The sequence below is a fragment of the Pichia membranifaciens genome (genome assembly GCF_001661235.1).
Source record: "Pichia membranifaciens NRRL Y-2026 unplaced genomic scaffold PICMEscaffold_2, whole genome shotgun sequence".
NCBI lineage: Eukaryota > Fungi > Ascomycota > Pichiomycetes > Pichiales > Pichiaceae > Pichia > Pichia membranifaciens.
The window spans coordinates 2,211,272-2,239,000 of NW_017566983.1; the positions used below are offsets into that span (position 1 = coordinate 2,211,272).

The 27,729-nt window shown below is 42.2% G+C and overlaps 16 protein-coding genes across 16 annotated transcripts; 7 read left to right on the forward strand and 9 right to left on the reverse strand.

Moving 5' to 3' along the window:
• Positions 1 to 27: 27 nt before the first annotated feature.
• PICMEDRAFT_15916 (hypothetical protein) lies at positions 28 to 2,644 on the forward strand. The gene has a single exon (XM_019161020.1). The coding sequence runs from the start codon at positions 44 to 46 to the stop codon at positions 2,546 to 2,548; it is 2,505 nt and encodes an 834-aa protein (XP_019019187.1). The 5' UTR covers positions 28 to 43; the 3' UTR covers positions 2,549 to 2,644.
• A 19-nt stretch (positions 2,645 to 2,663) lies between these two features.
• On the reverse strand, positions 2,664 to 4,259 carry PICMEDRAFT_15917 (hypothetical protein). Its single transcript, XM_019161021.1, has one exon. It carries the CDS (start codon positions 4,028 to 4,030, stop codon positions 2,795 to 2,797), a length of 1,236 nt encoding a protein of 411 aa, XP_019019188.1. The 5' UTR covers positions 4,031 to 4,259; the 3' UTR covers positions 2,664 to 2,794.
• Positions 4,260 to 4,380: 121 nt separating this feature from the next.
• Positions 4,381 to 6,489, reverse strand: PICMEDRAFT_23133 (hypothetical protein; the record flags this gene model as incomplete). The annotated part of the gene is made up of 1 exon (XM_019162296.1): positions 4,381 to 6,489. A coding segment is annotated over one exon (2,109 nt), but the record flags the coding sequence as incomplete, so codon positions are not given.
• A 981-nt stretch (positions 6,490 to 7,470) lies between these two features.
• Positions 7,471 to 8,547, forward strand: PICMEDRAFT_11004 (hypothetical protein; the record flags this gene model as incomplete). Its single annotated transcript, XM_019159737.1, has 1 exon — positions 7,471 to 8,547. One exon carries the CDS (start codon positions 7,471 to 7,473, stop codon positions 8,545 to 8,547), a length of 1,077 nt encoding a protein of 358 aa, XP_019019190.1.
• PICMEDRAFT_15919 (hypothetical protein) lies at positions 8,235 to 12,164 on the reverse strand. Its single transcript, XM_019161022.1, has one exon. It carries the CDS (start codon positions 12,110 to 12,112, stop codon positions 8,657 to 8,659), a length of 3,456 nt encoding a protein of 1,151 aa, XP_019019191.1. The 5' UTR covers positions 12,113 to 12,164; the 3' UTR covers positions 8,235 to 8,656.
• Positions 12,165 to 12,361: 197 nt separating this feature from the next.
• Positions 12,362 to 14,446, forward strand: PICMEDRAFT_15920 (hypothetical protein). The gene has a single exon (XM_019161023.1). It carries the CDS (start codon positions 12,413 to 12,415, stop codon positions 14,180 to 14,182), a length of 1,770 nt encoding a protein of 589 aa, XP_019019192.1. The 5' UTR covers positions 12,362 to 12,412; the 3' UTR covers positions 14,183 to 14,446.
• Positions 14,361 to 16,382, reverse strand: PICMEDRAFT_31998 (hypothetical protein; the record flags this gene model as incomplete). The annotated part of the gene is made up of 1 exon (XM_019162736.1): positions 14,361 to 16,382. One exon carries the CDS (start codon positions 16,380 to 16,382, stop codon positions 14,361 to 14,363), a length of 2,022 nt encoding a protein of 673 aa, XP_019019193.1.
• Positions 16,383 to 16,963: 581 nt separating this feature from the next.
• Positions 16,964 to 17,702, forward strand: PICMEDRAFT_122937 (hypothetical protein). The gene has a single exon (XM_019159910.1). It carries the CDS (start codon positions 17,088 to 17,090, stop codon positions 17,685 to 17,687), a length of 600 nt encoding a protein of 199 aa, XP_019019194.1. The 5' UTR covers positions 16,964 to 17,087; the 3' UTR covers positions 17,688 to 17,702.
• A 15-nt stretch (positions 17,703 to 17,717) lies between these two features.
• On the reverse strand, positions 17,718 to 18,125 carry PICMEDRAFT_58395 (hypothetical protein; the record flags this gene model as incomplete). The annotated part of the gene is made up of 1 exon (XM_019163295.1): positions 17,718 to 18,125. The coding sequence occupies one exon, from the start codon at positions 18,123 to 18,125 to the stop codon at positions 17,718 to 17,720; it is 408 nt and encodes a 135-aa protein (XP_019019195.1).
• A 430-nt stretch (positions 18,126 to 18,555) lies between these two features.
• PICMEDRAFT_72071 (hypothetical protein) lies at positions 18,556 to 19,380 on the reverse strand (the record flags this gene model as incomplete). Its single annotated transcript, XM_019164087.1, has 1 exon — positions 18,556 to 19,380. One exon carries the CDS (start codon positions 19,378 to 19,380, stop codon positions 18,556 to 18,558), a length of 825 nt encoding a protein of 274 aa, XP_019019196.1.
• A 553-nt stretch (positions 19,381 to 19,933) lies between these two features.
• Positions 19,934 to 20,611, forward strand: PICMEDRAFT_72072 (hypothetical protein; the record flags this gene model as incomplete). The annotated part of the gene is made up of 1 exon (XM_019164088.1): positions 19,934 to 20,611. The coding sequence occupies one exon, from the start codon at positions 19,934 to 19,936 to the stop codon at positions 20,609 to 20,611; it is 678 nt and encodes a 225-aa protein (XP_019019197.1).
• A 364-nt stretch (positions 20,612 to 20,975) lies between these two features.
• Positions 20,976 to 22,800, forward strand: PICMEDRAFT_15926 (hypothetical protein). The gene has a single exon (XM_019161024.1). The coding sequence runs from the start codon at positions 21,024 to 21,026 to the stop codon at positions 22,608 to 22,610; it is 1,587 nt and encodes a 528-aa protein (XP_019019198.1). The 5' UTR covers positions 20,976 to 21,023; the 3' UTR covers positions 22,611 to 22,800.
• Positions 22,716 to 23,879, reverse strand: PICMEDRAFT_72074 (hypothetical protein; the record flags this gene model as incomplete). The annotated part of the gene is made up of 1 exon (XM_019164089.1): positions 22,716 to 23,879. The coding sequence occupies one exon, from the start codon at positions 23,877 to 23,879 to the stop codon at positions 22,716 to 22,718; it is 1,164 nt and encodes a 387-aa protein (XP_019019199.1).
• Positions 23,880 to 24,374: 495 nt separating this feature from the next.
• On the forward strand, positions 24,375 to 25,597 carry PICMEDRAFT_58399 (hypothetical protein; the record flags this gene model as incomplete). Its single annotated transcript, XM_019163296.1, has 2 exons — positions 24,375 to 24,378; positions 24,834 to 25,597. The coding sequence occupies 2 exons, from the start codon at positions 24,375 to 24,377 to the stop codon at positions 25,595 to 25,597; spliced, it is 768 nt and encodes a 255-aa protein (XP_019019200.1).
• A 215-nt stretch (positions 25,598 to 25,812) lies between these two features.
• PICMEDRAFT_15929 (hypothetical protein) lies at positions 25,813 to 27,118 on the reverse strand. Its single transcript, XM_019161025.1, has one exon. The coding sequence runs from the start codon at positions 26,729 to 26,731 to the stop codon at positions 25,826 to 25,828; it is 906 nt and encodes a 301-aa protein (XP_019019201.1). The 5' UTR covers positions 26,732 to 27,118; the 3' UTR covers positions 25,813 to 25,825.
• Positions 27,119 to 27,381: 263 nt separating this feature from the next.
• PICMEDRAFT_58401 (hypothetical protein) lies at positions 27,382 to 27,573 on the reverse strand (the record flags this gene model as incomplete). The annotated part of the gene is made up of 1 exon (XM_019163297.1): positions 27,382 to 27,573. The coding sequence occupies one exon, from the start codon at positions 27,571 to 27,573 to the stop codon at positions 27,382 to 27,384; it is 192 nt and encodes a 63-aa protein (XP_019019202.1).
• Positions 27,574 to 27,729: the final 156 nt, after the last annotated feature.

Below are 27,729 nucleotides of genomic sequence, written 5' to 3' on the forward strand. Positions count from 1 at the left end.
TACTTCTTTTGCCTTAGCCAAAACCATCTCGAGGTATCAGTACATGCCGTCCAACATAAATGGGAATAAAACAGGTATGCCGTTGTCTCACACGATAAAAGTGGTCCATTCAGACCAAAAGTGGAATGAATACGACTCTTCTATCCTTGAAAAGTTTTTGGAAAGTTTGTCCTCGGATTTATCAACAGAGTATGTGAACATCCCCGAAGTTGTTGAGAAAATACACACAGGAATCCCAGATGAGATCACAACAGAGGAACTAATAAACTTGGTTGCAGAAACTCTTGCCTCGATGACCACAAGACATTACCAATATTCGGTAGTTGCTTCCAGAGTCTTATCACATCATTTACAGAAAAGACTTCCTCAAACGTTTTCTGCAAACTTCACAGCCATGTACAAATATGATCTTGCTAGCTCTAACGAGAGAAAAAATACTGTGATAAGTACAGAGGTTTACCAATTCATTCTGGAAAATAAAGATGCCATTGATAGCGCAATACGACCTATCAGAGATTTCGATATCGACTATTTTGGCCTTCGCACTTTGGAACGGTCTTACTTTTTGAAAATAGATGGTAAAATCCACGAAACTCCCCAGTATGTTTTTATGAGAGTGGCACTAGGTATTCATTTTAACGATTTACACAGGGCCTTAGAGACTTATGAGTTGATTTCCAAGAAGTTTTTCATTCATGCTTCTCCAACACTGTTCAACTCCGGGCTCGAGTCAGCCTGTTTTTCATCCTGCTTCCTCGTTGCAATGAAGGACGACTCCATCGATGGGATCTACAAAACTTTGTACGACACTGCCATGATATCCAAAAGTGCCGGAGGAATAGGTTTGCACCTGTCGAATATTCGTTCTAGCGGATCTTATATCCGAGGCTCTAACGGTGTGTCTTCAGGATTAGTTCCTTTGCTAAAAGTTTTTGAATCTACCGCTAAGTATGTCGATCAAGGTGGTAACAAAAGGCCTGGAGCATTTTGTATATATTTAGAACCTTGGCATAGTGATGTGTTCGAGTTCCTGGATTTGAGAAAAAATCATGGTAAGGAAGAAATGAGAGCTAGGGACTTGTTCTTAGCTCTATGGATACCGGATCTCTTTATGCAAAAGGTTGAACGTAACTTAGAGTGGTGCTTGTTTTCACCAGACAAATGTCCCGGTCTTTCAGAATCATACGGTGATGAGTTTAACATGCTATACGATAAATATGAAAAGGAAGGCCATTACATGAAAAAAGTCAAAGCAAGAGAATTGTGGCATGCCATACTGACAGCACAGACAGAAACAGGAAACCCATTTTTGCTATACAAAGATCAATGCAATAAGTTGTCAAATCAGAAAAACCTAGGTGTGATCAAAAGCTCGAATCTTTGTTGTGAAATTGTTGAGTATTCGTCACCCGAAGAAACAGCTGTCTGTAATCTTGCTTCTGTGGCACTACCTTCTTTTGTTGAAAATGGAACCTTTAACTTTCTGAAGTTGCATGAAATTTGTAAAGTGGTTTGCCGGAATTTGGATAGAATCATTGATATCAACAAATACCCTCTTGAAAACTGCGAAAAATCAAATTTAAAAAACAGACCAATAGGCTTAGGTGTTCAAGGACTTGCTGATGTTTTTTTTATGCTGCGTATGCCATTTGGATCTCCTGAGTCGAAACAGCTCAATATCCAAATATTTGAAACAATTTACCACGCAACTTTGGAACGATCCTGTGAATTGGCACAAAAGCAAGGGAAGTATCAATCTTACGACGGCTCCCCTATTTCGAAAGGGTTGCTTCAATTTGACATGTGGAAAGTAACACCTTCGAATTTGTGGGATTGGTCAACTTTGAGACAAAAAATAAAACAGTTCGGCGTAAGAAACTCTTTACTAGTTGCTTTGATGCCAACTGCATCAACTTCACAAATTCTTGGTTTCAATGAATGCTTCGAGCCGATTACATCCAATATTTATGTCCGCCGAGTATTATCAGGAGAACATCAGGTGGTCAATAAATACTTGGTTGATGATTTAGTCAAACTCGGCTTATGGAGTATTGAAATGAAAAATACTATTATTCAAAATGACGGATCTATCCAAAGTATAAAAGCAATTCCCCGTGAAATCAAAGCGTTATATAAAACTGTATGGGAAATATCTCAAAGGACCATAATAGATATGGCTGCAGACAGAGCTCCATTTGTTGATCAGTCACAGAGTATGAATTTGTTTTTGCAAGATGTCACTTTTTCTAAGTTGACAAGTATGCATTTTTATGCGTGGAAGAAAGGACTCAAAACAGGGATGTATTATTTACGGACAAAAGCTGCTGCTTCTGCGATTCAGTTCAGTTTGGACCCACTAAAGTTGAAAAAACCAACTATAAACAACAAAAGGATCAGCGAATTAGAGGATGAGTATGATGTCAAGAGAAGTAAACGCGAACTGTCAATGGAGACTGAAGGCTCCACTGATTCATTTGACATATTCAGCACCTCAGTTGTTAGCTGCAACCTGGAAGATCCAGAAAATTGTGACTCGTGTTCTGCTTGATGAAAATAAAAAAGGAAAAAAAATCGATACCTTGAATATAATCTGACTATAAACATTGTAAATACTAAGTAAATACTATCTAGTAGTATAACGAAAAAAATAAAACTTTGCTATAGTACTGTGTTTCTCTTGTAAACCGGGAACACTAAGTAAACTTTTATGCACTGAGAACAGGCTACAAAAATAAAATCGATAATCTATATTGACGTCCCATCACCCTTTTTGTATTCAATAAGGTAGAATATTTCACTGGGAAACTAATTTTAAATGGAAAGTGATTGGACCATCATAACCAGGGGAAATAGGGATCTGGGTGAACCGTTGTGGAACCTTATCAGCGCTCCATTTATTCTTACCGCCGAACGTAACAAGTCCTTTTTCTCTGTCATAAGCAAACTGCATTGGACTAACTCCTGCGCCACATAGCAAAAATCCTTCAGTGCCAATCTTACAGTATCCTTTTGAGGATTTGATATTGTAACCACCGAACTCGGCCTTGCTTAAAGTAAATTTTGCACACGTTCCGGAAGAATACCATTTTCCATTACTAATAACACATCCCGGTTGGTTTTCTGGTTTCAAGTAACCATGTAAGACTTTCCCGGTTGGAACAGGACTCGAAGGATCAGTATGAGTTGGCTTTGGGGGTGCAAATCCTTTCTTTGGAATGAACTTGATGCCATTCTCAGGACATTGAGATTCGAGTAATGCAGCAATAGGTTGATAAAACCCATCTACAATTGACCCACGTAAGTGATGGAAGTACCAGACTTCTTGAATCGCTTGGTACCTGTTACATTTGATAAAAACAGGTTGCCCAAATCTAGCTCTGAGGGTATCTTCAATCTGTTGTTTGGTGTATGTTTGTTCGTTTGATGGCACAATTCCGTTAGCTGCCAACCACTCATAGGTTGGCAACCCTTCGAAAAGCTCAACTGATTTTTTGTAAAAGTCAACAATATTCTGATTGGGTTTGGTATCTGCCGAATAACAAGATTCCTTTATTGTGGTCATGCATGTTCCGTGTTTGTTAAATTCATGTACCCAAAGAGACTCGTCATTTCCATTGAAGTTTTTCCACACTCTGGACATCTTATTCAGAAGCTCCGTTTCGCCAAAAGACTCAAGAATTGATTTTGCACTGTGGATCTCCCGGGAAGGATCACAAAATTGGTCGTACTGGCCGTCACACCTATCTGGCCATAATCCATGAAGAGTGAACATGTCATCTGGTCCAACAGCAGGGTAGTAATCCCAAAACTGTGTTTGCAAAAGCACTCCTCCCGGATATTCGAAACAGCACGAGTCGCTAATGACGGTATCATTGGTGCATGTGAATGGTATATCAGCAGGGCATTTCTTTACTTCGTTGGTCCAGTTTTCAGTGAAGTCTTTAAGACCTTTCAGGGCGTTTTGGGGGTTGAATGCGTCGGGGATTGAGACAGCATTTGCCGTCAATACTGTAAGCAGTAACGATAGCATGTTGGATAGATACTGAATTCTTGAGTGTCCACACAGTGACAATACGATCAACAGAAGCTCAAAACTGGGTGCAATGTATCACTTATTAACAAGCAATGCGTTTAAGGAACAGGCAGCCTAAGCATCCTCCGAGCAGCCCACAAGGTCTATGGGGGGTCGTGGGCCAGCCCCGAAACGTACCTTGATGTCAAACACTTATCTCCTCGAGGGGAGCGCGCTTTTATTGGCCCGATAGCATGTATCCATCCAAAGAGGAAAATACTTTGATTATTTCTAGTCTATATACGAGCGACATCATGTTACAAACATAGATTAGCGTAGAATCACTCACTCTCTGCTTCACCTTCGTCATCACTCCCAGCGTCCTTCAACTCAAGATCGCCGTCGGAGTCCAGGTCATGCTTGATAGCGTTGTCCTTGGCATCTTGCTCGAGAGACTCTCTGAGAAGCTTTAACCTTTCTTCCTTCACCAACCTTTGAGTGGAGATGTATGCACCAAGTGGAGTCTTAGTCCAATCAAGGTCCTGCAAAAACTTGTTAACTGCAGCTCTATTTTTTGGCCCATACTCGATTTGGCTCCTTTGCTTTTCGATATATTTGCTGTTAGCAGCTAATTTGTCGATGAGCGTGGACAACTGTCTGCTAAATTTAGCGTTGTTTTTGGCGGTGTTATTCTTCTTTGCTAATCTTCTCATGAAAATAAGTGGTGGTGTAGTCAATTCCGGGAATGCGACGGACTTGCAGTATAGTACAAAAAATTCTCCAATGAGTTCAATTAATTCTTCACAGACACCCTCAAGGTAAACACGTGTGTTCAAATAGGCCTTGTTAACTTTGATGACATTCTCAAAATCGACAGCAGGTAAATTCTCACGCTTTGGATTTCTAGAGAACATACTAGCATGTAGAATCTCACTCAATAGAGGGAATAAAGGAATATATACTCCTGTGTTGTGGGATAATCTTATCAACGATCTTATTAGATAAAATCTCAATGGGAAGAATTGCGCAGTAGGAATGAGCTTGATGGTACCGATGGTGACCTGGATCAAAGGATAGCTTAGTTTTTCTAGCGGATTGTCAATAATTTCGCCATCTTTGGCAGTTATTTGCACAGAAATTACTCTTGACCAAAAATCAAGGCCATGGCAGTACTTCCAGTTGTATATGGTTTTGTAGCTGTCTTTAGTTGGGTTATTAACACTACCTCTGAGGTGAATTGCCAATTGTCTGACGTACTCAAATCCGATTTGATACCCGAGTGTTGGATTCAAGCCGAACAACTCAGCAGCAGAGTTCTTTTGGAAGTTCAACAAAGGAGTGGTGTGAACATTGGTTTTACCACAGTTTTTGATGAAGCTGGAGTAAGTTGATCTGAGAATGATCTCCAACACAGATTTTGGATACTCTTTGCTTGCGTTGTTCATCCACGCAAATGCAGAGATTTGTGTTTCGAGGGAGCTTGAAGAACTCCAAATATCCACAACAGCGTTCACAACTGCCTTTAAAAGTTTTCTGAAAGATATTAAGTATGGCAATAGCTCCTGCACAGATTGTAGAACCAACGCGCAGGTTTCGGTATTGGATGAATCTTCAAGAAGAGTAATCAAGGATGGAATATGTGCCTTCACGATACTTGACACTTGTGCAATCTTCTTCTTGTTTCCCGAGATATTTCTGATACCATTGGATGAAACTTTGTAAGGAGTCAACTTCTGAATAGCCAAAGGCAGGTCTTGTAAAACGATAAGCATGAGATTCTTGAACACTTTCTCTTCCTTAACTGAGTACTTGAAAGCATCTTCTGAGTCTGCATTGAGGGCAGACTTGTATGCTATAACTGTGTTCTTCAAAGTTTTGAAACCAGGAGTATCTGATTTCAAGTCCTCGGACCATTTTTTGACTAACTTCAAGTCGACTTCAACTGCATGCTCTTCACCTTTCTTGTCTCCTTTCTTTGCATCAGTTTTATCGTCCCGGGCAAACTCTTTTCCCTCTTCTTCTTCATCTTCATCTTCGTCACCCTCGTCATCACTGATTGCATCTAATGGGTTCACAGCATCAAAATCCAATAAATCCTTGTCATTATCCTTCAAGTACTTGAAAAAGTCTGGATCTTCCTTTGCCAATGTGTTCATGTCAAGATCTTGCTCCGCGTCTTCTTCATCAGAGGAAGAAGAAACATCTTCCTTATCCTCTTCTTTTGCCTTGGTTTTAGACTTCTTGATCTCCGGAAGTTTTTCCTCTTGGTCAAAATATTCCTCCATATCAACATCTTCAAAAACCTTAGCGTTCTTCTGGTTGTTATCTACCTTGGCATCAGAGCCTTTGCTTCCCTTTTTGCTTCCCTTTCTCTGAGAAATTTTTTTATTATGCTCCTGAACTTTTTTTCTTTGTTCAATGGTGTGTTTCAAGTGCTTTGCTTGAAACTTTTTGGTGGACTTTGCAACTTTACCCATTCTGTATAATCTGATGAGGCTTCACTATTCCAACTTTCTTCTATAATCCAAGAACTCTTTCCAATCCTACATTTCTTAGACATTCTACCTTGTAAAAAAATTTCAGATGGAAAAAAAAGTTGTGGAGTTGAAAAAAAAAAATTAACAGGAATAAACACTGCTCTTTTTTTTCCTAATCGGGTCGATCGACCCTAAATTCACTTTCTACGCTATTCGTAAAGGTACCATCTGCAGGAATAGACAGACACACAGATAGATGCTAGCAGAGGCATTCAAAGAGCAGATGCTAATTTAGACAAGGCACATGGTCGGTAAGAATAGCAATCTGTTAACTTGTGCAAAAGGTCAGTCTAGTAACAGCTGAAGCAAAGATGGAATCGGAAGCTCAGTTTGCTGGATTTTTACTTTACAACAAAAGCTGGGTCAATAGCCGAACTGGTGATGTCTATAGCCACAAACATGTAACATTTGGTTTGGCTAACACGTTTACTTGTGTAATTTTTTGCGTGACGATTGACTTTCGATGATGTGACTTGCTGGCGCTAGCTTCATGAATTTATAAGTGTTGTGTCTAAAAGTAAGATTGAACTAAAGGAATGGAGCAAGCTCAACACCATCATCGCTATTGGTTGGTGGGTGCTACCGAGTTTGATTGGCGGAGTAATTGGGGGTTCGACCGGGTGACTGCAACATCTAAGCTCGAAAAAGCTCTCTTTGATGAAATGCGGAAGCGTCAGTTTGATAACGTTTTTCCTCCACCCGCATTCCGTGGCGTAAACAAAAAATGATTCAAATTACAATGGAAACCTATGTAACCTTCTAATGAGCATGCAGTTGCGTATAGCAATCACCATTTCTATCCTTAGATTAGACGCTGAAAGGTGTATATGAACCGTATATCAGATGGACAATAAGACTGGAACCGAAGGCTCAGAGCTTAATACATCGATAAACTTAACACTCGATGAGTCGTCTGTCAACATGTCCGGACTTCTATCCGACTCCACAAATTCCATTCTGGATCCAGAACAGTCTTTTACAAGGCAGCAGGATCTTTATGGATCCATACGGCCATCTCCAATGAAATCTGAAAAATCTGCAATTGAGTTGCCAAAGTTAGACGGTAAGCTGGTCTTGCCAAAGCAACGGAAAAGGTCTAACTCAATGGATGCCAGATCTGAAACTCCCAGCAACAAGTCAAGAGACTTGAAAGCGAGACAACTTCAAAGACCTTCAACTTGTGGAAAAGAGAACTTGAGAAACTTTTCTACACCTTTGCCATTGAAGGTCGGCTCTTTACACGATACCCCCTTCCCTACTCTTACCCCTGATACCCCTCAATATGTTGATTTAGTTGCCAACATCAACAAAGATGACAATGAGAAAAACAACGCTTCCCTAAATTCACTACAGCAAACTCCCCCTATAAGTAATTCGAAGGTGACATCACCGATATCTGTGCGATGCTTTTCCACGCCCCTGGCGGATATAAGATCAGGCTCGGCAGTAAAGACTGCTGTTCAGATCAAGCTTCACCAGCTTTCTTCAGACAAGTATCTTGAAGAGCAAGAACGTCAACTACAGCGTGAGATACTAAAATATCAATCGGAGATCAATTTGATGAAAAAGTTGAAAAAGTATAGGGAAACAAACGATACCGAGAAACTTGATCGATTAATCGACAAATGGAGAGATATTGCTGCCAAAGGCTCAAATTATCTTTATAATGAAGCTAGATTGAAAATAAGTAGGATGGGTGGTCTGGATGAATTCAGAAAAAAGCAAAAGAAAACCAAGCTACGGAAAATGAAGTTTGAGTATGACGAGAGTTTGCTTTATAGGATTGAAGAATACATGGAAAGTGAGGAGTATAAGAATCTAGACAATTATGAAAAGGAAGAGGTCATTTCTCGGAAGAGAGAAATTGAAGAAATGAGTGAAAAAATAGAAAATGGAGACTTTCTCTCCGACAATGATGATGATGAGGAAGATGAGTTAACCATGAAAGAACTATACAAGCAGCTGGGGTTGGATTACGATTTGGTGTATGAGTCCTGACATGATAATCAACTCTTTGCTACATTGGTCTTTTTGCTATTATTACTTTCGTTCATTAATGTCTGTAATCCACAGAGTTCTCTATAATTATATAAAATGAGCATTTTAATCAGAACACATCACCAAGTTTCAGACGCGGTGCAATATTCATTGAAATCAACTCTTGGAATAGTAGTTTTGCGGCATAAGGAATGGTCATCTTAATGATGGTTTCACTGGTTTTGCATGTTGGACACCATCCATTGTAACCCATCAAGCCACATGTGTTACAAACATCAACGTCAAATGCATCAGAGCTGAGCATCAATCTTTCGAGTAATAACTGAGAAGCGCCATAGGCAATGACACAATCTCTTTCCATCTCTCCCAATCTCAAACCACCATCTCTAGATCTACCTTCGGTCGGTTGTCTAGTTAACACAGCCCTAGGACCCCTAGCTCTTGCATGCATCTTATCCAAAACCATATGTTTCAATTTCTGGTAGTAGATAGGACCAAAGAAGATATACGCCTGAAGACATTCGCCAGTGATACCACTATAGAGCATGTCTTTACCACTATAATTGAAACCTTTGTCCACTAGAATTTTGGACATATCTTCCAACTTAGAGCCTCCAAAACATGTACCGTATTGTAAAGAACCATCAAGAACGCCCGCTTTGCCAGAAACTAATTCAAGCATCTTACCCACAGTCATACGAGACGGGAAACCGTGGGGATTCATAATAATATCAGGGCAGATACCTTGATCATTGAATGGCATATCCTCTTGCTGAACAATAATACCACAAACACCCTTTTGTCCGTGACGTGAAGAAAACTTGTCACCTAATTCGGGGCGACGTGTTTGTCTTAGCAAAACTTTGATCAATGCCTGATCATTATCACTTACAGACATCATAACCTGATCGATATAACTTGGCTCTGGAGCTCGATAAACCATTGGTTGCTCCCTATGTGCTTGCTGTGGGGGAGCCTGTTGACCGCCTTGCGCACCACCCAATACGCTCTCCGAGGCATTAGCAGGGACACATTTATTGACGTAGATTTGACCACTTTGAACTCTCATTCCAACTTCACCTAAACCATCTGGACCTAACGCCGTGTGTTGCCATATTGGTTCACCGTCTTCGTTGACACGCATACCTGCTAGAATATCTTTGGAATTATTTGGATATCTTTTCAAAACAGCGGTATTTTTCCTGAAAACTTGGCATCTACCAAATCCTCTATCAATTGATGACTTATTCAAGACCAACGCATCTTCAATATCATAACCTGAGTATGACATGACAGCCACAGTGGCATTTTGACCTGCAGGAAGTTTGTCATACTGGATCAATTCAATTGTTTTAGATTTAACCATTGGCTGTTGGGGATAACACATTAAGTATAACAAGGTATCAATTCTTCTGAATTGATTATAAGCAATTGCACCAATTGCTTGCTTACCCATCGCACATTGATATGTATTTCTTGGAGATTGATTATGATGTGGGTATGGAATCAAACCAGCAACTGCACCCAAAACTGTGAAAGGTTCAATTTCCAAGTGGGTAGTAGCAAGAAAAATATCCTTTTCGTACAATGCAATCAACGAATCATTCTCTTCATTAACATCGAGATACTCAACCAATCCATTAACTAGAAAGTCGTCGAACTCCCATTCTCCATTTTTTAACTTGCGCAAATGATCAGCAGTGACCCTAGACTTTCCATCTTCAATAATGATCAAAGGTCTACAAATACGACCACCATCAGCAGCAATATGGACAGCATTTTGATGAACATTAGTATATATGGAAACAAATGCCGATACTTTTCCTGTTCGTCTTAAATATCTAAAGCTGTTGACAAATCTTATTGGGAATCTTGTGGTTGCAACCAAAGTACCGTTCAAATAAACACCAAATGTACCATTAGTATGTAAAGTGGAACTATCTGCAATGTTGATATTCTCAGCCCCAAGGATATAACACAACTTTCTGATTGGAGTCTCTTCATCATCTGTAGTAATATGAGTCATCAATGCCAAGTTTTTAACCAAACCACAAGCTTCACCTTCAGGTGTATCAGATGTGCAGAGCATACCAAATTGAGATGGCTGCAAAGCTCTTGGGCCTGAAACTTTTCTAGACTTTTCGAATTGAGAAGAAATTCTTGTCATCATACCCAAAGCTGAGATATAGGATAACCTACTCAAAACATGTGTAACTCCAGCCCTTTCCATCTTGAATCTCTTCAAGGACCAATTACCTGTAGATATTGCCCTGTTAAGACCAGTGGTAATATTGTTCGAGTGGATGTTGATGTGTAGTAGTGCATCGAATTCAGAAGCTCGGCTGGGCTTCTTCAAAATTTTGTCAAGATTCATTTTGAAATCATTGTTGAATTTTTTGAATAAATCTTCAAATAAAAGTGACATTAACTGGCCTGCCAACTCTAAACGTTTATTACCGACGTAATCTCTATCGTCGACTAACTTCGAATTGTTCATGGTCATCACAACTCTCCTAGTCATAATTGCTATGTATATTGCCTTTTCACGGAAATCCAAGTTTTCCACAGACAAATGTGCTATAAGAGTTGACGCTATTGCTTCAATACCCTCTTGAAGAATGGTTAGTTTCGGCGCATTCATTCTTCTAATAGTCTTCACTTTTCTTCCGATATATTCTAAAGCTTCTTTTTGAGTGTAAACCCCAAGTTTAGCAGCCTCCTCAAAATTAACTGCAAAAATATCCTGATAAACAGAATCGTCACCACAAACAAGTTGTAAAACTTCCAAATCTGATACAATGCCGGCTGCTTTCAGAACAATCACAATCGGAACTTCTTCACTAATCGAATTATGTTTGAGATATATCTTATCATTTTTAGTAACAACATAGGTCTTCGATTTCCTTTCATGTGTGGAGGAAGTGACGGAAGCTTGTACTATACCCTTCTTATCATCTGCTTCTACAATAATTCTATTTTTACTCAATTGTTCTTGCACCAATATAACTTTTTCTGTACCATTAACAATAAAGTATCCACCTGGATCCAAAGGACATTCATTCAAATATGCCATTTCATTTTCTGTCCTGCCATTCAAAACACATTTGTTTGATCTTAACATAATTGGCATTCTTCCTATCTCCAAATCCCTGTGAATAATGATTTTTCTGCCTCTTGTATACTCGACATCAACATAGATAGGTGCACTATAGGTCATGTCTCTCAATCTGCACTCATGAGGTGGGTATAAAACCTCTATCTGCTTCGGATCGGCTTTACTCTTATAACCGACTCTAATATCTAGGTACTTTAAGTAGAAATCGGGATCAACATCACTCAAAACTTTCTCATTTGCTTGGACAATTTTCTTCAAATCAGTATCAACAAAATAGTTGTAAGAGTCTAGATGCTGTTTGACTAAACCTTTCACTTTCAAGAATGCTGGTAACAAGTTCCATTTGTCCTCTGCCGTGTTTATTGGATCAGTCAAAGATTTACCTTTGTAAACAGGATTCAAGAGATCCTCAAAAGAATCGCTGTGCTCCCTTTTCACGGTTGTAGTCATGTGCCGTGATTAAGTGAAGCTTTAATTATGGAAAAGGTTGTATTGAGTGACAAGACCACAGAGTGAATTACATTAGTAACAGAGGGAATAGTAAGCAGAAGTAGTGTATACTTCATGCTGAAAAAAATTTTCCCATAGTAAAAATGTCGGAGCGCTCAAGTTCGATCTCGATTTACTCTTTTCTGAACTTGAGAATATGGACATGAATTGGAGATCGCCATCGATGAAAGAAGAATTGGTAAGCATGATTCGATGCTCAGGGTCTTGCTATAATAACAGCTTAATATACAAAATTGACAAATGAGTACTCCTCAACCCCCAGGAAGCTCCAATTCACAAGGAGATGACGAAGCTGTAGACTTCTTCAAGTCTACAATTAACGAATACTTGGACAATCTGCCAGAAAGTGTCCATCAGCAATTATTCCAATCGAGGGAAACTTGTTTAGCAATATTCCGACTACTTCCGGCACTTTCTAAGTTTTATATAATGGCAATACTGTTCAATGAAACTAGTGTGCCGTACTCAGATTTGAATAGATGGGTGAAATCAAACAAAAATTCAGAGTTCAAAGGTCATCAAAACCCTACCAAGATTTATCAAAACGATTCCATTAAAAGGCTCAAATCATTGCACATATTAAAAGAAATCAAAAGGCAAATGATACATCCAATCACAAAACAACCTACTATTATTATATTTGTTCAATTAAATGAGATTTTTAGACAATCATTCAGAGACGCATTGACTGGGTTTCTACCGGATAGTACCCAGGATCAAAGTAAAATCACCTTAGCTTCATCTAAAGATGAGAAGCGGGACAAGAGTACAAGTTTAAATATGATGTTTGATGACGATGTGGATAATAGTATAACTGTTGAGTATCTCGATCGTTATTGCATTGCCAAATGGGAAAACATATTGCATTTCATGGTTGGTACAGAAATCAAAGAAATACCATCCGTTGGTGCTTTAACGCTTCTAAGATTTTCGGGTTTGATGGAATTACCTTCTGATAGAGAGCGTAGAGAAGCTTTGGATGGACAAGTGGATGAAGATATAGATTATGGTTACGAAGACGATAACAAAAAATCGATACATACACTAAAACAATTGCTCATTACAAAAACTGGATTTCAATTCTTATTGCAAGATATAAGTTCTCAAATATGGACATTACTTATTCAGTACCTTATAATGGCTGAAAAGCTCAAAATGAATCCTGTTGATGTTTTGAATTTCATTTTTCTTTTGGGAAGTTTGGAGTTAGGTCAAGGGTATGCGATAAGTATGCTTCCTCAAACCCAGTTGATCATGTTGGATGACTTGCAAGATTACGGTTTGATTTACCATCAAAAAGATTCTTCTGTATTTTATCCAACTAGGCTTGCTACCTCTCTTACTTCTGAAGGTTCAAGTTTTAAAACTGCGTCGGCTGCTATGGATCAAGAAATATCACAACCCCGTGCCGATAAATCTACAAATTCAGGCTCTATTATCATTGAGACAAATTTCAAGATTTACTGCTACACCTCTTCACCACTACAAATTGCCATTCTCAATTTATTTGTTCATTTAAGGGCGAGATTTGCCAATCTTGTTACCGGTGTTGTGACAAGGGAATCTGTAAGAAGCGCATTGAGAAACGGAATCACATCTACCCAAATCATCAATTATCTTGAAACACATGCACATAATGGTATGATTGAACTCGCTGAAGCCGAGTACAACAAAAAGTATGAGTTTGAAAGCTCTATTGGTAATACTACAGCTCTGGAACAATTGAAACTTGAGATTTTACCACCGACGGTTGTCGATCAGGTGAAACTCTGGCAGTTAGAAATGGACCGAGTGCAAGCATTCAAAGGTTATCTCTACAAAGATTTCAATAACGATTTTGAATTTGAGAAACTTTTGTCCTATGGCGAAGATATTGGCGTTATTGTTTGGAGGGATAAGGCGAAGAGAAAGTTCTTTGTCTCACAAGATGGTAATCCCCAATTGATTGACTATGCAAATAAAATAATCCGAAATAGTTCTGGTACTCCCAGGGCAAATACCCCAACCTAAACATACGTAGATGTTAAAACCCCTTGGTTGGGAAATATAATATGTGTAACATCAGTTTATACGTTTTTTACAAAGGCCTTATGAATAAATTTAGTTGTGTAAATTTAGATATATTTATGTACGTTTAGAGTTCCATTCTCAGATGGAAAGTTAGCAAAGAAGAAACAAAGTATAAGCACTATTTTTCATCAACTGCATCTTCTTCAACTTCGGTATCTGTATCAATGTCTGTCCAAAGTTCTTCTTCTTTATCTGAATCTTCGTCACCACTACTTTCGTATTCGTTTTCAAACTCTATCTTCTTAACTGGTTCTCCTCTTAATTGAGCCATTGCACCAGCAATTGAGTCTTCATCTGGATCTTCAATGCCGTAAACGTCTTTTTGTACGTCCATAGGCTTGTCTTCAACTTTCATAACCAATGGAATGTCTATGTCACTTCCGAAATATATGAGGTTTCTAATGACCAACCTAAACTGATATTCACCAACAGCACTTGGAGTAGGAGATTGTAGCTGAATTTTGAAAGTTGAGATTTGACATTCTGATTTGATGTATTGCTCTTGTGTGAGTCTCATATTACTCAAATCGGCCTTTCTAATCATTTTTGGGATTTCGACAATTTTATTATCTCTCTGTGCAACCAAAAATGCAACCCAGCCACAATTTTGCTTGATATAATCTTCATCCGGGAAGAAAGGTGGTAAGTGATCTATTACTATATCCTTTTGCTCTTCCACAAATTTTAAAGGATCTCTCAAATTTTCCATTGATTCCTCTTCTTTGAGTTGAGTCTCAAGAACATTTTTAGCAAAATCCTTCAGTTCTGGCTTAGACTTATGTAAAGGTGATTTTGTTATGAATTTCAAGTTGATGTGGGAAGACGAGTTTGGAGGAACAAAATCTTCTCCTGGAACTTTAAAACTACATTCATATGATTCAATAAGTGGGATACTCTTTGCATAATCTTGGATATTGCTGACAGTTTTCACTTCAACTCCCAAAAATTTAGATGGTTCAACAGTTGGCTTTTTCAAAAGTTTACCCAAAGTCAGAATATTTTGAGTGGTATCAAGTTTGGAAATATCAGTACCAGGTAGTTGTAAGATTTGTTGAAACTTACGAGTTTTTGCGTCCTTATCGATGTTTAACGCCTGAATAATACTTCTATGAGCATCAACCAACTTGACACAATAGTCAGTATTCTTAAAAGCAGCAGATATTTCTATGAAAGCAGATATTAATTTAGGGGTGATGGAAACGACATTCAATCTCAACCTTTCGTCTTTTGTAGGTTCTCTATTGATGTAGGACAACAGCAAGCTGTGAACTTGTTTTGGAGACAGAGTAGAGTCAATTTCCACGTATTCGGCGGCATGGGAAACATATTCCAAGACATCATCAATCAATAACATCTTTGACGGGTTAGCATTGATCATAACCTTCATGAAATGATCTGCAGTGTTGACATGAATGTTTTGCTTTGTTTTGGATTTAACGCCGTTCCACCATGAGCTAACAACCAATGGTAAAATCACAGCAATCAATAGGACATACACTAGAACCAAAAATGGTGACGTTGGACCATCAATGAGGAATTTGGGTAATGCAATGCCATGTTTGATCTCATTTGGACCATCTGGATTACCGTATTTGAGAAAATTTTCTCTCACGGTATCGTCAGTCAAGGCCTTGTAGGCTTTGTTGATCAAGACATAGGCTGCATCAACTGCATCAATTTCTTTCTGGGACATAGAAGAAGTGTCGACCTTATCTGGATGGTACTTCAATGATAGTTTTCTGTACGCGGTTTTGATAACCTTCTCGGTCGCAGAGTCGGAGATTTCAAGGATTTTCCATGGATCAAAGTTTGTTTCAGAAACAGTCAGGGTTATTGAAGAAATCTTCAAGAAAAGTATGGCTGTCAACAACCAACCCAATGCTATCAAGCTATTACTTTTGTTGAAAAGTTTGGATCTTCCACGTGATGCTTTGAAATTTTCAATTTCTTTATCATTGTAAGGTTTAAACCATTTCTTGGTTGATCTAAAGGAAGTCGATGACTCTTTGTCTGTTGCTTCCGACACAGAACTGTAAATTTTCGACACAGTTGCTGGAACCAATGGAACCAAGATAGTTGTCAACAAGAAGTATGGCCACGTTTCAGAATTTTCATCGTACTCGTATCGAGACTGGGACATCGTTGGGCGCTATTACTTATATATTCCAACGGTAACAACTTCACTCAACAAGTTCGTGAGCTTATCTGTCTAATACTTCAATCCCGGAGGGTTGTCGCTACTCCTGAGTTGGACAGATTTCATATCACTTGAATAGCCATGTTCAAACAGCAGTAAAACGCCAACGACGTCGAAACGTGTCGAGTAAGTCTTGTTCGCGAGGGTGCACGGATGTCCAAATGCTTGTAAAGTTGAAATGGAAATGGATGAAGATGAAGGTGAAGATGAAGTTGAGAAAGAGGTTTTTGCTTCTGTTAACCGACAAAAGAGGTTATGGAACCCGTTGAGGGAGTGAGCTAACTCAACTCTATTTCCCTGTATGTGGTGCTGAATAATAACCCTTCGATAATAGTTAATTGTAGCTTTTTTCGAATTGACTGCATTCATGCACATTAAATTGATGTCGACTATATTCTGGTAAACCATGCTTGTAAAACTGCAATGACATTGTCAATAACAGCAATGGGAAGTTCATTTAGGCAAGAACACCGAGCCTCTGCAACTACAAAGTCTCCCGATTTATGTGATGGACGCGTGTAGCAGTAACATCAATAAATGCGAAATCTGGCACGGTACGCTTCTTCTCCAGAGAGCTGGTTATATGGCAGAAGCAGGCAACTGTCCTTTGAAGGCGTACCAGCACAGTGACCTAGGAATCAGTAGAGTATGAAAATCAAGTTTGTGTCGTTGATATCCAGGGATAACCGGCCCCTCTACATACAGTCGTTCGTTTCGACGCAGAACGAGAAGTCGCCATCGTCAGATGCCACTACGCCTGAGGAGATGAACGAGCTATTGAAGTACAACTTCCTTTCACATATGTCACTAGATGTTTTTGAGTCACCGTTTGCTCCGATTGGGACGCACTCGGCAAAAGGGAAGCCGACTCTTTTGTTCGTTCAAGACGGGGTCCTTGTGTACGGATCGGAGACTCTTACGGGGCTCAAGGTTGTTGTTGGCTGCAGCCGATATAACAGAGAGGCTGAAAAGGGTACGGGGAAAGAGCCTGAGGCGGAAGAAGGGTCGACGACGGTGGCTGCTAAGGTGAGCAGTGAGAAGAGTCTGGGTAACTTAGACGGGTTTGTCGACACCGACGTGATTGAGCTTTCCGACTTGGATTCGGTCACAACGGCGATACGCAAGGAGTACCTCAGGTACAGCTGCAACCCGTTCCTGGATCCGAAGGAGGAGACGGAGATCAATAGCGAAAAGTTCGACAGACAAATCAAGCGTATAGTGGACGGGTTTAATTCGGAGAGCGTCTGATGTAGTACGATATAATAATTTACACAAGAGTTATTTTAGAATGACGTTTGCCCCACGCAAGGAGAGGTACTGCTGGTCAACGCCGGCAGGCATCGAGCGGACGATTTCGTAGCACTCCTTGTCGTAGAACCTGATCTGGTTGTGCGGGCTCTTGTAGTTTGTTGGCAACCCGGTGATGTCGCAGTAGGTTCTTATAGGTCTCAAAGAGGGAGGCGCCGCCAGGGAGAAGTACGTTGTTCTGTCTTTGGGCGGCTGGTCGGGATGGAGGGTCTTCTCCTCCTCCTGGAGCTGGTTGAGCCGCCTCGACTCCTCGTTCAAAACCAACCGGGCTCCCTTGTATCTGACCTTCTTGACGACCCGGTTCGGGTTCTTGAACTTCTCTGCCGTGGCAAAGATGTCCATGTACCGGCTCAGGCTGAGTTCGTCGCCCTGCGTCATTGTGTGTGTGTGTGTGTGTGGTGGCTGTATTGTCGAGTGGGAGAGGCGACGGAGCCTGAGGGCGTCCGGTGGTACCATGTATCGTGGTAAAGGCCTTCAAGTAAACCGGACAAGATCACGAAAAAGGCATTCTGGCGCGTCACGTGACCCTCTCCGACCTCCGATTTGCCCTCTTTCCACTACAGGAGATTACAAGTGTTTGGACTACATTACGGACGATGTCTGGTCTGATATGGTAGATGATTGAGTCTAGACAGGTGGTGCAGCTAAATATTCTGAGTTAAACGCAAGCAAAAAATAGTGGTAGTTGTATACGGTTTCAGTGTTTTTTTTCCCTTTTTACTACCCCACAAACCCGTGTCTTGTTTCGATTTGTTGATTTTTTTGGTATTCTGTGTCAGTGTAAAGGCAAATCTGGATGGTGCAGCGCTTACCAGCACTGGTAGCCACCGTCGACGACGATGTTCTCACCGGTGGTGTAGGAGGAGGCGGAGTTGGAGAGCAAGTAGAGGACGGTGCCGCTGAACTCGGAGGGGTCGGACATGCGCTTCATAGGGACCATGGACATCCATCTGTTGTACAAGTCGGCGTTGCCGTTGATGACGTTCTTGGTCAACGGGGTGGCGATGTAGCCCGGCGACAGGGTGTTGACGCGGATGTTGTACTTGGCCCACTCCGCGGCCAAGGACTTGACCATGTGGATGACGCCGGCCTTGGCCATGTTGTAGGCGATCTGGGGCTGCGGGTCGTTGACGATGACGCCGGACATGGACCCGATCATCACGATCGAGCCGCCGCGGATGCCGTGCTTGATCAACGGTCTGGCAAACGACTGCGCGATGTAGAGCGAGCCCAACAAGTTCACCTTCACCAAGTTCTCTGCGTTGGCGGCCGGGTACTCCTCTGCCGGGTAGTTTTCGCAGTAGCCTGCCGTGTTCACGAGGTGCAGCGGGTACGTCCCGAACGCCGTGTACACGGCCTCGCAGGCGGCCTCCACCTCCTGCGCGTCGGCGATGTTGCACGCAAAGCACTCCATCTGCGGAACCGCGTCCGCCTTGACCCCGAGCTCCGCGGTGCAGAAGAGCACCAGCTCCTCCTTCGTCTTCTTCAACGCCTCCATGTTTCGGTCAAAGAGCGCCACGGGCGCCTCGTAGGCAAGCAACGTGTGCAACAGCGCCTGCGAAAGACCCCCGCAGGCGCCTGTGATGATTGTGAGTTCGTTTGTGAGCTTGAAGTTAGGGACTCCGGTGGCCATTTTTGTCTGTGTGCTGTGCCTGCCAGCCTGTCCACCTTCTTCTGCAACGACGCCCCTTTTCTTATCGCCAGCCGGAGTGGCAACCGGACACCTTATATAGCGGCCGCACCAAAAAAAATTTGCACCGGCTCTCGGAGCCCCCCTCTCGGAGGGGTCCTTCCCCTCTAGCCAAAAGAAACAACGGTGCCGCCAACGGCCGCCCCCCAGGAACGTCGCCGTCCCGTCGCCGCCGCCGGCCGCCCGTTCCTTCCTGCCCGTGGCCCTCTCTAATCTCCCCCCATTCTCCTTGGGCCCCGCCGGTGTTGTCCTCCCGGCCGGCTGCGAACTCCGACCACGGCTCGGGACAGGCCGCGGGCTCGTTTCTTTTCCCGTCCCGGCAGGCCAGCAGCGGCGGGGCACGGGGCACGGGTGTCGCTGGACGGTGCTCAGCTGAAAGGGCAGCTTGGGGACAGTGGTGGAGACGGAGGGGACACGGGGACACAGGGACACGGGGACACGGGGAGTCGAGAGCCAGAGAATCGAAAGCCAGACACCAACAGCTAGCACAGCAAGCATGACAGCAGACAGACACTTGGGCAGCCCCTACCCCATCCTCCTGAGCGCAGGGTTCATGGTCTCGGCGGCCACTGCGTTCCAGACGCTCGGAACGTTGGTCCTGCCAGACTACCTCGCCGGCGGCGGACACTACCAGTTCTTGACCAACATCGCCCTCTGCTTCTCCACAGCATACTTTGCCCTCAACCTGTGCTACCACACGCTGCGACTCAGGGCGCTCGGCGGCGCAAAGGTGTACCTCTCGGCCACGTGCTTCTCGCTCAACTTCATCGTCTCGCTCGTGTACTGGGGCCTCAAGCTCTTCGTGCCGCAGTTGATCCTCTCCGAAAAGGACACGTTCCCCTTCTCGCTCGACGTCAAGATCCACCTGCTGCCGCTGCTGTGCAGCGCCGTCGACTACCTGTGCTTCATGCAGCGCTGGGACGTCCCCTACCTCAGCGGCTACGCCATCGTCGCCTCGCTCACCACGCTCTACTGGTTCTGGCTCGAGTACCTCGTCGCCGACGGCGCCGCCTACCCGTACCCGTTCCTCAACGTGGAGAAAAACCTCCGCATCGTGATCTTCCTCGTCGTCAGCCTTCTCGCCTTCGGCTCCTTCTGCGTCGGCAAGTTGATCCACCCGGAGTTCATCCCGGAGCTCGAAAAGGCCGAAGACGACTACGCCAAAACCAAGTAGTGCCTCTTGCTACGTCTCCTGCCCGAGTCTCCGGTTCCCGTTTCCCCGTTTCGCTTTCGCCAGGCTCCTCCCCTGTTCTTTGCTTCCGCCAGGCTCTTCTAGTGCAATATAATCACTCCGTTATTCTTCTCTACGTCCTCGTTCCGCCCCTCTGTTCGTTGTCTTGCCCCTCCGCCCTCCCACTCTTTGTTCCTCCCAGCTTATCTTCTCCACAGTAGCTCCAAAGCCTTCGACCCCAGCTATTGTAGCGAGCGCTGCCCCCGGCGCTATTGCCGCTACCGCTGCACTCGCCGCCCCGCCGATATGAGATATGGACAGCCTAGGACATGGCCTAAGAAATGGCCAGCTTCTTCTCCTCCCTTGAGGACCGGCACAGACAGGAAGACCCACCGCCGCAGACAGACAGCCAGCTATGAAGCTCTACACCAGTCAGGTGCTGCTGCTATTGGCATGCGTCTGCAACCTGCACGTGTGTAATGCGTTGCTCTTCTTCCAGAACTGGTTCCAGCCCGTTGAAAATGCCGTGGTGGACACCAAGACGTTCCTTCTCCACGACAGAGTCCTGCGGTTTGCAAACGAGGTGGAGGTATTTGAAGAGAGTCGACACGACCTTTCGCAGACAATTGCCCAACTGAACAGTGCAAATATCAAACACTACTCACAGGACCCACACAATGTCCCAGTGCCGTTGGAACAGTACCAAGGCCAGTATATCCTACGGCTCTATGACTGGAATGAGAAGTTGGAGAACAGACTTGCCTTAAAACAGCAGCCGTCGTTCTTTGAATTTGCCTTCACGATCGTAAGGCAGTTGGAGGTCCCAATATGGGAAAAGTCCACCACCCACAAGTTCATTGACGTGCAAGTTACAAAAAGCCAAGGCGAGGAGCTTTTATCTCTACTGTCGATGGTTTACTCCGGCCCAGATGACTTCCAGAGCAAAATCATGATCTTAGACTTACCACAGTCCGTTTACGAAACCTTCTCGGTCTCCGAACTCGACTCCGGTGACGCTGTCGTCGACGACATCTCCACCAATGCAGAAATATTCTTCAAATCCTACAGAGACTTGGACACCATCTACTCCTGGTTCGATCTTCTTGTTGACACGTACCCTGACATTCTCCAGGTGGAGTACATAGGAAACACCTTTGAGGGCCGGCCAATGAAAGCTTTGAGACTCTCTGTCCACAGTGATTCCAAAGTCGACAGTATCAAGACTGTCGTCATCACAAGCGGTATCCATGCCCGTGAATGGGTGAGCATTTCCTCCTCCTGTTTCATCCTTTTCCAACTTCTCTCGGACTACGAAAATGGTAATTTAGCAGTGAGAAGATACCTTGAGAACTTGGATTTCCTCTTTCTGCCAGTTATGAACCCAGACGGTTACGTCAACACTTGGAAAAATGAACGTCTATGGAGGAAAAACAAACAGCAAACGTATAACCCACGATGTGCTGGAATCGATATTGATCACTCGTTCGGCTTCCATTTCACTACGGGCTATGAATCTCCTTGCAGTGAGGATTACGCGGGAGAATCTGAGTTTGAGGCTTTGGAAAGTTACAATTGGGATAATTACTTAAATGAAACAAAACACTCTCATCCAATTTATGCATACATTGACTTGCATTCTTATGCCGAAGAGGTTTTATATCCGTACGCATACTCGTGTGATATATTACCAAGAGATGAAGAAAATTTGTTAGAGTTGGCTTATGGGTTAGGCCAAGCAATAAGGCTAAAATCAGGGAAATACTACGAAGTCTTGAAGGCTTGTGAGGATAAAGGAGCAGATCTACTTCCAAGCATGGGTGCAGGATCGGCATTGGACTATATGTATCACAACAAGGCATACTGGGCTTTTGTACTCAAGTTGAGAGACTCGGGCACCCATGGTTTCCTACTACCGTCAAAATACATCGTTCCCGTTGGCAAGGAAATTTATGCCGCAATTAAGTATTTTGCAGCTTTCTTGTTATCCGACAAATACGCTTAAAAAATTTCAAATTATCTCTAACCTGTTGTACTTTTGTTTACTTTTCAAAGAAAAATTCAATGTATAGTTTATAGTTGATAATAACTACGAAAAAGCTTGTTGCATTTAGTGACTTGATCTTACAACAGGTAAAGGCTTGCCTTTTGCAACCATTGTAGTTATCAGTTCAAAGACTACTTGGGCTGCATTAGTGCTTGTCACTTCAGCATGGTCGAAACTAGGCGCTACCTCAACAACATCTGCACCAACCAAATTTAAGTCCAGCTTTCTCAACAAATAGATCACCTCTCTTGGAAGCATTCCGCCTGGCTCAATGGTACCAGTTCCTGGTGTGAACCCAGGATCCATACAATCGACATCTAGACTGATGAAAGTCGGTAGGTCACCAATTCTGGCCTTGGTCTCGGCAACTATTTTATCTAAACCTTGGCGTCCTTCAAGCCATACGTCATCTGCCGAGTATCTTTTCCAGCCCTGTCTAGAATCATCATCAAAATCTTCCCATGTGGTACCGGAGATTCTAGTCCTGATACCAATATGCACGTTGGAGTCATTGCTGATCAAGTCTTCATTGCGGGCCATCCAAAGCATAGAGCCATGCGTAAACTCACTTTGGTTTGAAGACCAGTAGCTGGGGTACCCTTTGGGAGACCAGGTATCCAAATGTGCATCGAAATGGATTACAGCAATCTTGCCGTAAATCTGCTTAAGGGCCCTCAAATGCGGTAGTGTAATTGAATGGTCACCCCCCAATGCCACCAACCGTGGTGGATGGTTTTTATCGGAGGAAGAGAATCTTCTCAAAAGTAACTCCTCAAACCCCATAGTCATTTGTTTCAATGCAATGGTATTGTCCATTGGGGAAATAGGAATGTCGCCACAATCCAAAAACGAAGCCCAATTATTGTACGGATTTATGCCTGCCCTGGTGTTGAACCCTCGCAATTGCGCCTGTCTTTGGGAGGCAGAGCGAATGGCCCGTGGACCAAATCTTGCTCCGCTTCTGTATGTAGTGGCAGTATCGAAAGGTACCCCTATAATCCCAATATCAAAGTCAGTCTCAGGAGAAAGCAAGCATTTTGTGTGATTTAAATGCGCAAAAGTAGGAATGCCATTGAAAGGCCATTCTTCTCCCCAAATATCCTCGAGTGTCGGCTCACTTGCGTAGCCGCCAAATGCCAATTGCAGTTGTCCATTAACATAACCTTCTCCCAGGACGGCCTTCACCGGTACCGTGGCTGCCAGAGAAAGCAACAGAACCGATATCATTGTGTTGTACTAAGCTTTTCCAACTATAAAAGAATTGCTAACCAGTCAGATACCTTCAAAGACCAAATCCAGTTCCACTAGTGCTCTTGCGTTTCCATTATATCTTCCTTTCACTCTGCCCAATTTTCCTTCTCTATTGTGCGTCTCCTGTCTCTAACACCTGCTTATCTATTCTCTCCTCGGGGGATGCTCTATCCTTATCGGACCTTCAAATTCCTCGGAATTTTTACGAAATTCCCTCGCTAACATTACCAAAAACGGTATGTTTTTACCCTTGCTACAAGCACGTGCTTATGGTGCGAACCCTTTTTTGCGCTCATTACTTTCCCAACTCCTTCGTCTCCCTCACTCGCTGAGGCCTGGAGGAGGGAAAGCTTTTGCGGGAGTGAAAAAATATGGTGCACACATTAACTACAGACAAGGCCTTCTTGAAGAAAGAAAAGCTTTATTTGGGGCTGGATTTGACAACCAAGAACCTTTTTTCGAACCTCAACAATGGGTATGTTTATACAATAATCATGTGGAGACAACATGTTGTGAAACAATAGTTACTGGAGCCTGCGTCTGCAAGAAAAACCGCATACTCTGACAGGAAAAACAGGCCGACCATAAAGAGAAATGAGATAGATGTACTGCTACTTTTGAGAAACCGCCAGACTTTTGTACCATGCAAATTGATAGATTTATTAAAGTTTCAATTGAAGCATCCCCGGCCACTCTAAAAAAGATCTTTCAAGAGGTCAAATATCAGAAGTATGCTCTTCTCATCATCGGTTTACCACTAGAATACATAACTTGCATTACTGTGATGCATCCGTGTGAATTATTGCCGGATTTTTTGACCCCAGTTCCATCTTTGTTTGACTATCGTCTTCCTACATGTGATACCAGTTTTTTGAAAGTTACTAACAATTTTTCATTCCCACTCACAATTCAAACTTTTTCGTTTTATAGGTAGAGTTATCAGAAACCAAAGAAAGGGTGCAGGTTCCATCTTTACTGCTCACACCAGATTAAGAAAGGGTGCAGCAAAGTTGAGAACTTTGGATTACGCTGAAAGACACGGTTACATCAGAGGTGTCGTCAAGCAAATCATCCATGACCCAGGTAGAGGTGCTCCATTAGCTAGAGTCTCCTTCAGAGACCCATACAGATTCAAGTTAAGAGAAGAAACTTTTATTGCTAACGAAGGTGTCTACACCGGTCAATTCATTTACTGTGGTAAGAGTGCATCTCTTAACATTGGTAACGTTTTGCCATTAGGTTCCTTGCCAGAAGGTACCATTGTTTCCAACGTTGAAGAAAAGGTTGGTGACAGAGGTGCTTTAGGTAGAACCTCCGGTAACTACGTCATTATCATTGGACACAACCCAGATGAAAACAAAACCAGAGTCAAGTTACCTTCTGGTGCTAAAAAGATCATCTCTTCTGACGCTAGAGGTGTCATCGGTGTCGTTGCTGGTGGTGGTAGAATTGACAAACCATTATTGAAGGCCGGTAGAGCTTTCCACAAATACAAGGTCAAGAGAAACTCATGGCCTAAGACCAGAGGTGTTGCTATGAACCCAGTTGATCACCCTCATGGTGGTGGTAACCATCAACATATTGGTAAGGCTTCTACCATTTCTAGAGGTGCTGTTTCTGGTCAAAAGGCTGGTTTGATTGCTGCAAGAAGAACTGGTTTGTTGAGAGGTTCCAAGGATAAGAACGATGATTAATTTAGATAACTTGTATAGTTTTAACTTAGTTTGCTCTTACTTCTTTTCTTAAATATCTTTCCGCAAAATGAATCTTCATTGTTACATTAGTTTAAAACGATATAAATGTTAGCAATAAAAGAAATTTTCTTTGAAAAAATATCTTGAACTCTTCTACACAAAAACTCTAAAGACTAAAGCAATTCCACCTTGAAGATAGTTAATTTCAAAAGGAGCAAAAATATAAATTTAGCATGATGTCTCTGCAACTTGTGCTGGCTCATTTACATGAGTTAAAGGTTCTGATGTCTCGTTGCTGACGGGTTCATTGTGATGATCTGTCTCTTCAACTTTCGGTTGATCAGCAGTTACTTTCTTATTATCTTTGAGTTTTTTACCGTTATAATTCTTTGGAAAAGGGTTGTGACCGTAATAGACATCATTTACATTAACCGGAGTTAAATATTTCCAAGGCTTATGATATTTGACCTTTTGTTTATAATTACTCATGTTATCATTGATCACATTGCTAGAGTCATGATTGGGGTAATTCTTTCTGTTACTGTTATTCTTGAACGAATAATTCGATCTTGTCGATAATGGGATATCATATGGTACAGGAACGAACTTGGGACTGAAAGCTACAAATTGCTTATTTCCATAAGGCTTACCTATTTGATTGTATCTGTGCAGTTGAGGTCCGCTGAAATTTCTCGGGACAACAATTGGAATTCCATCTGGACTGTACATGTAGTTCCCCAACATTCTTCTGTCTTGATAATATAATTTGTTGGTTGCATTATTATTAATGAAGCTCTTCTTCTTAGTATTAGAATGCTGAGGTTTTTGGTTTTCATTCTTCTCTACATTTTCAATCTTCTTATCTTCTTGTAGTGGTGCATTTTCATCTTGTGTATCAGCAACTGGTGACTTTGAACCCAAAGGTTTTGATTTATTCTTTTTCGGGAACTTTCTCTTGTAGTACTTCTTTTTAGCTGATAGAGCCTTGTTCTTGGTAGAAGCATCTTTTGCCTCTTGTTTCTCCTCTGAGATTGATTGCTCGGCCGAAACGATTAAATCAGCAGAGCAAGCATCAGCTGAAGTCAAAACTTCAGTTGTAGGGTTATCAATGTTCTCGGATTTGAGAGAAATCATATCACCAGGTTCTGAAGCATCATAATTACTGTTAGCTTCTGAGCTTTCTGTAGCGGATACATCATCTGTTGACTGTATAAAACTAGCAGGCAATACAAAAACGGAGGATAAAGAATAGACCCGGTTAGTATCAGTCGACGTGTTCTATACGAAACTTTCGAACGGTGTGTACAATACCAATTGCTTTAATTCTTCGGTTACTTTTTCGACGGTGTCAGCTTCTAAAGTAACAGGAGAAATTACTCGAGATTCTGTAACTTGTTGCTCTTGTGATTCGGACATGGCTTAAGTAGATTTACAAGAAAGGAATTGACGAAGTTGAAGGCAGCAGATGAGAAACTCCATAAACCCTAAGAGAAACAAGCCGGAGAAAAGGGCAAACTGGAAAGAAGGAAGGTGTTTATGGATAGAGCCTTTCAGACGGAGGGGCAAAAGAGAAAGCATCAATGTGGTTTAGCAAAAAAGGCAACAAATTTATTTCCTGAAACGGAACTGCACCATACCTGGAATCCGAGTGCTACACTTTTTTCATTCTCAAATAACCAGAACTAAGCGCAATCCTCTTTGCAAGAGCTTATAGAGTGGGGGTTGTACGTGTTTAAGCAAAATCTTCAATTATACATGTTATAACAAATGATTTATGTATTTATTTATTTAGCTGCAGCAGCTTTCTTTTCGGCTAATGCCTTAGCAGTACCGTGTAAAGCCCATCTGTGGTTTCTTCTGAACTTTGCATCAACACCCTTCAAAGATGGGTATCTGTGAGTCTTAGGCTTCTTGATACCGTTCTTGTGTGCCTTCTTGGTTTGGTTGTGTGCGGTATGGTTCTTTGACTTAGACATTCTGTGGAAATGGATAAAATGTTTTTTTCGCAATTAGAGAAAAAAGACAAAAATGTTAGTAACTTGCTCCTTCAAACAGAGATCATCATATTGTTTTTTGTAGGAACCATGGATTTGAAAAGAAGCTGCTTTAGTATATGAATGCAAATGAGCAAA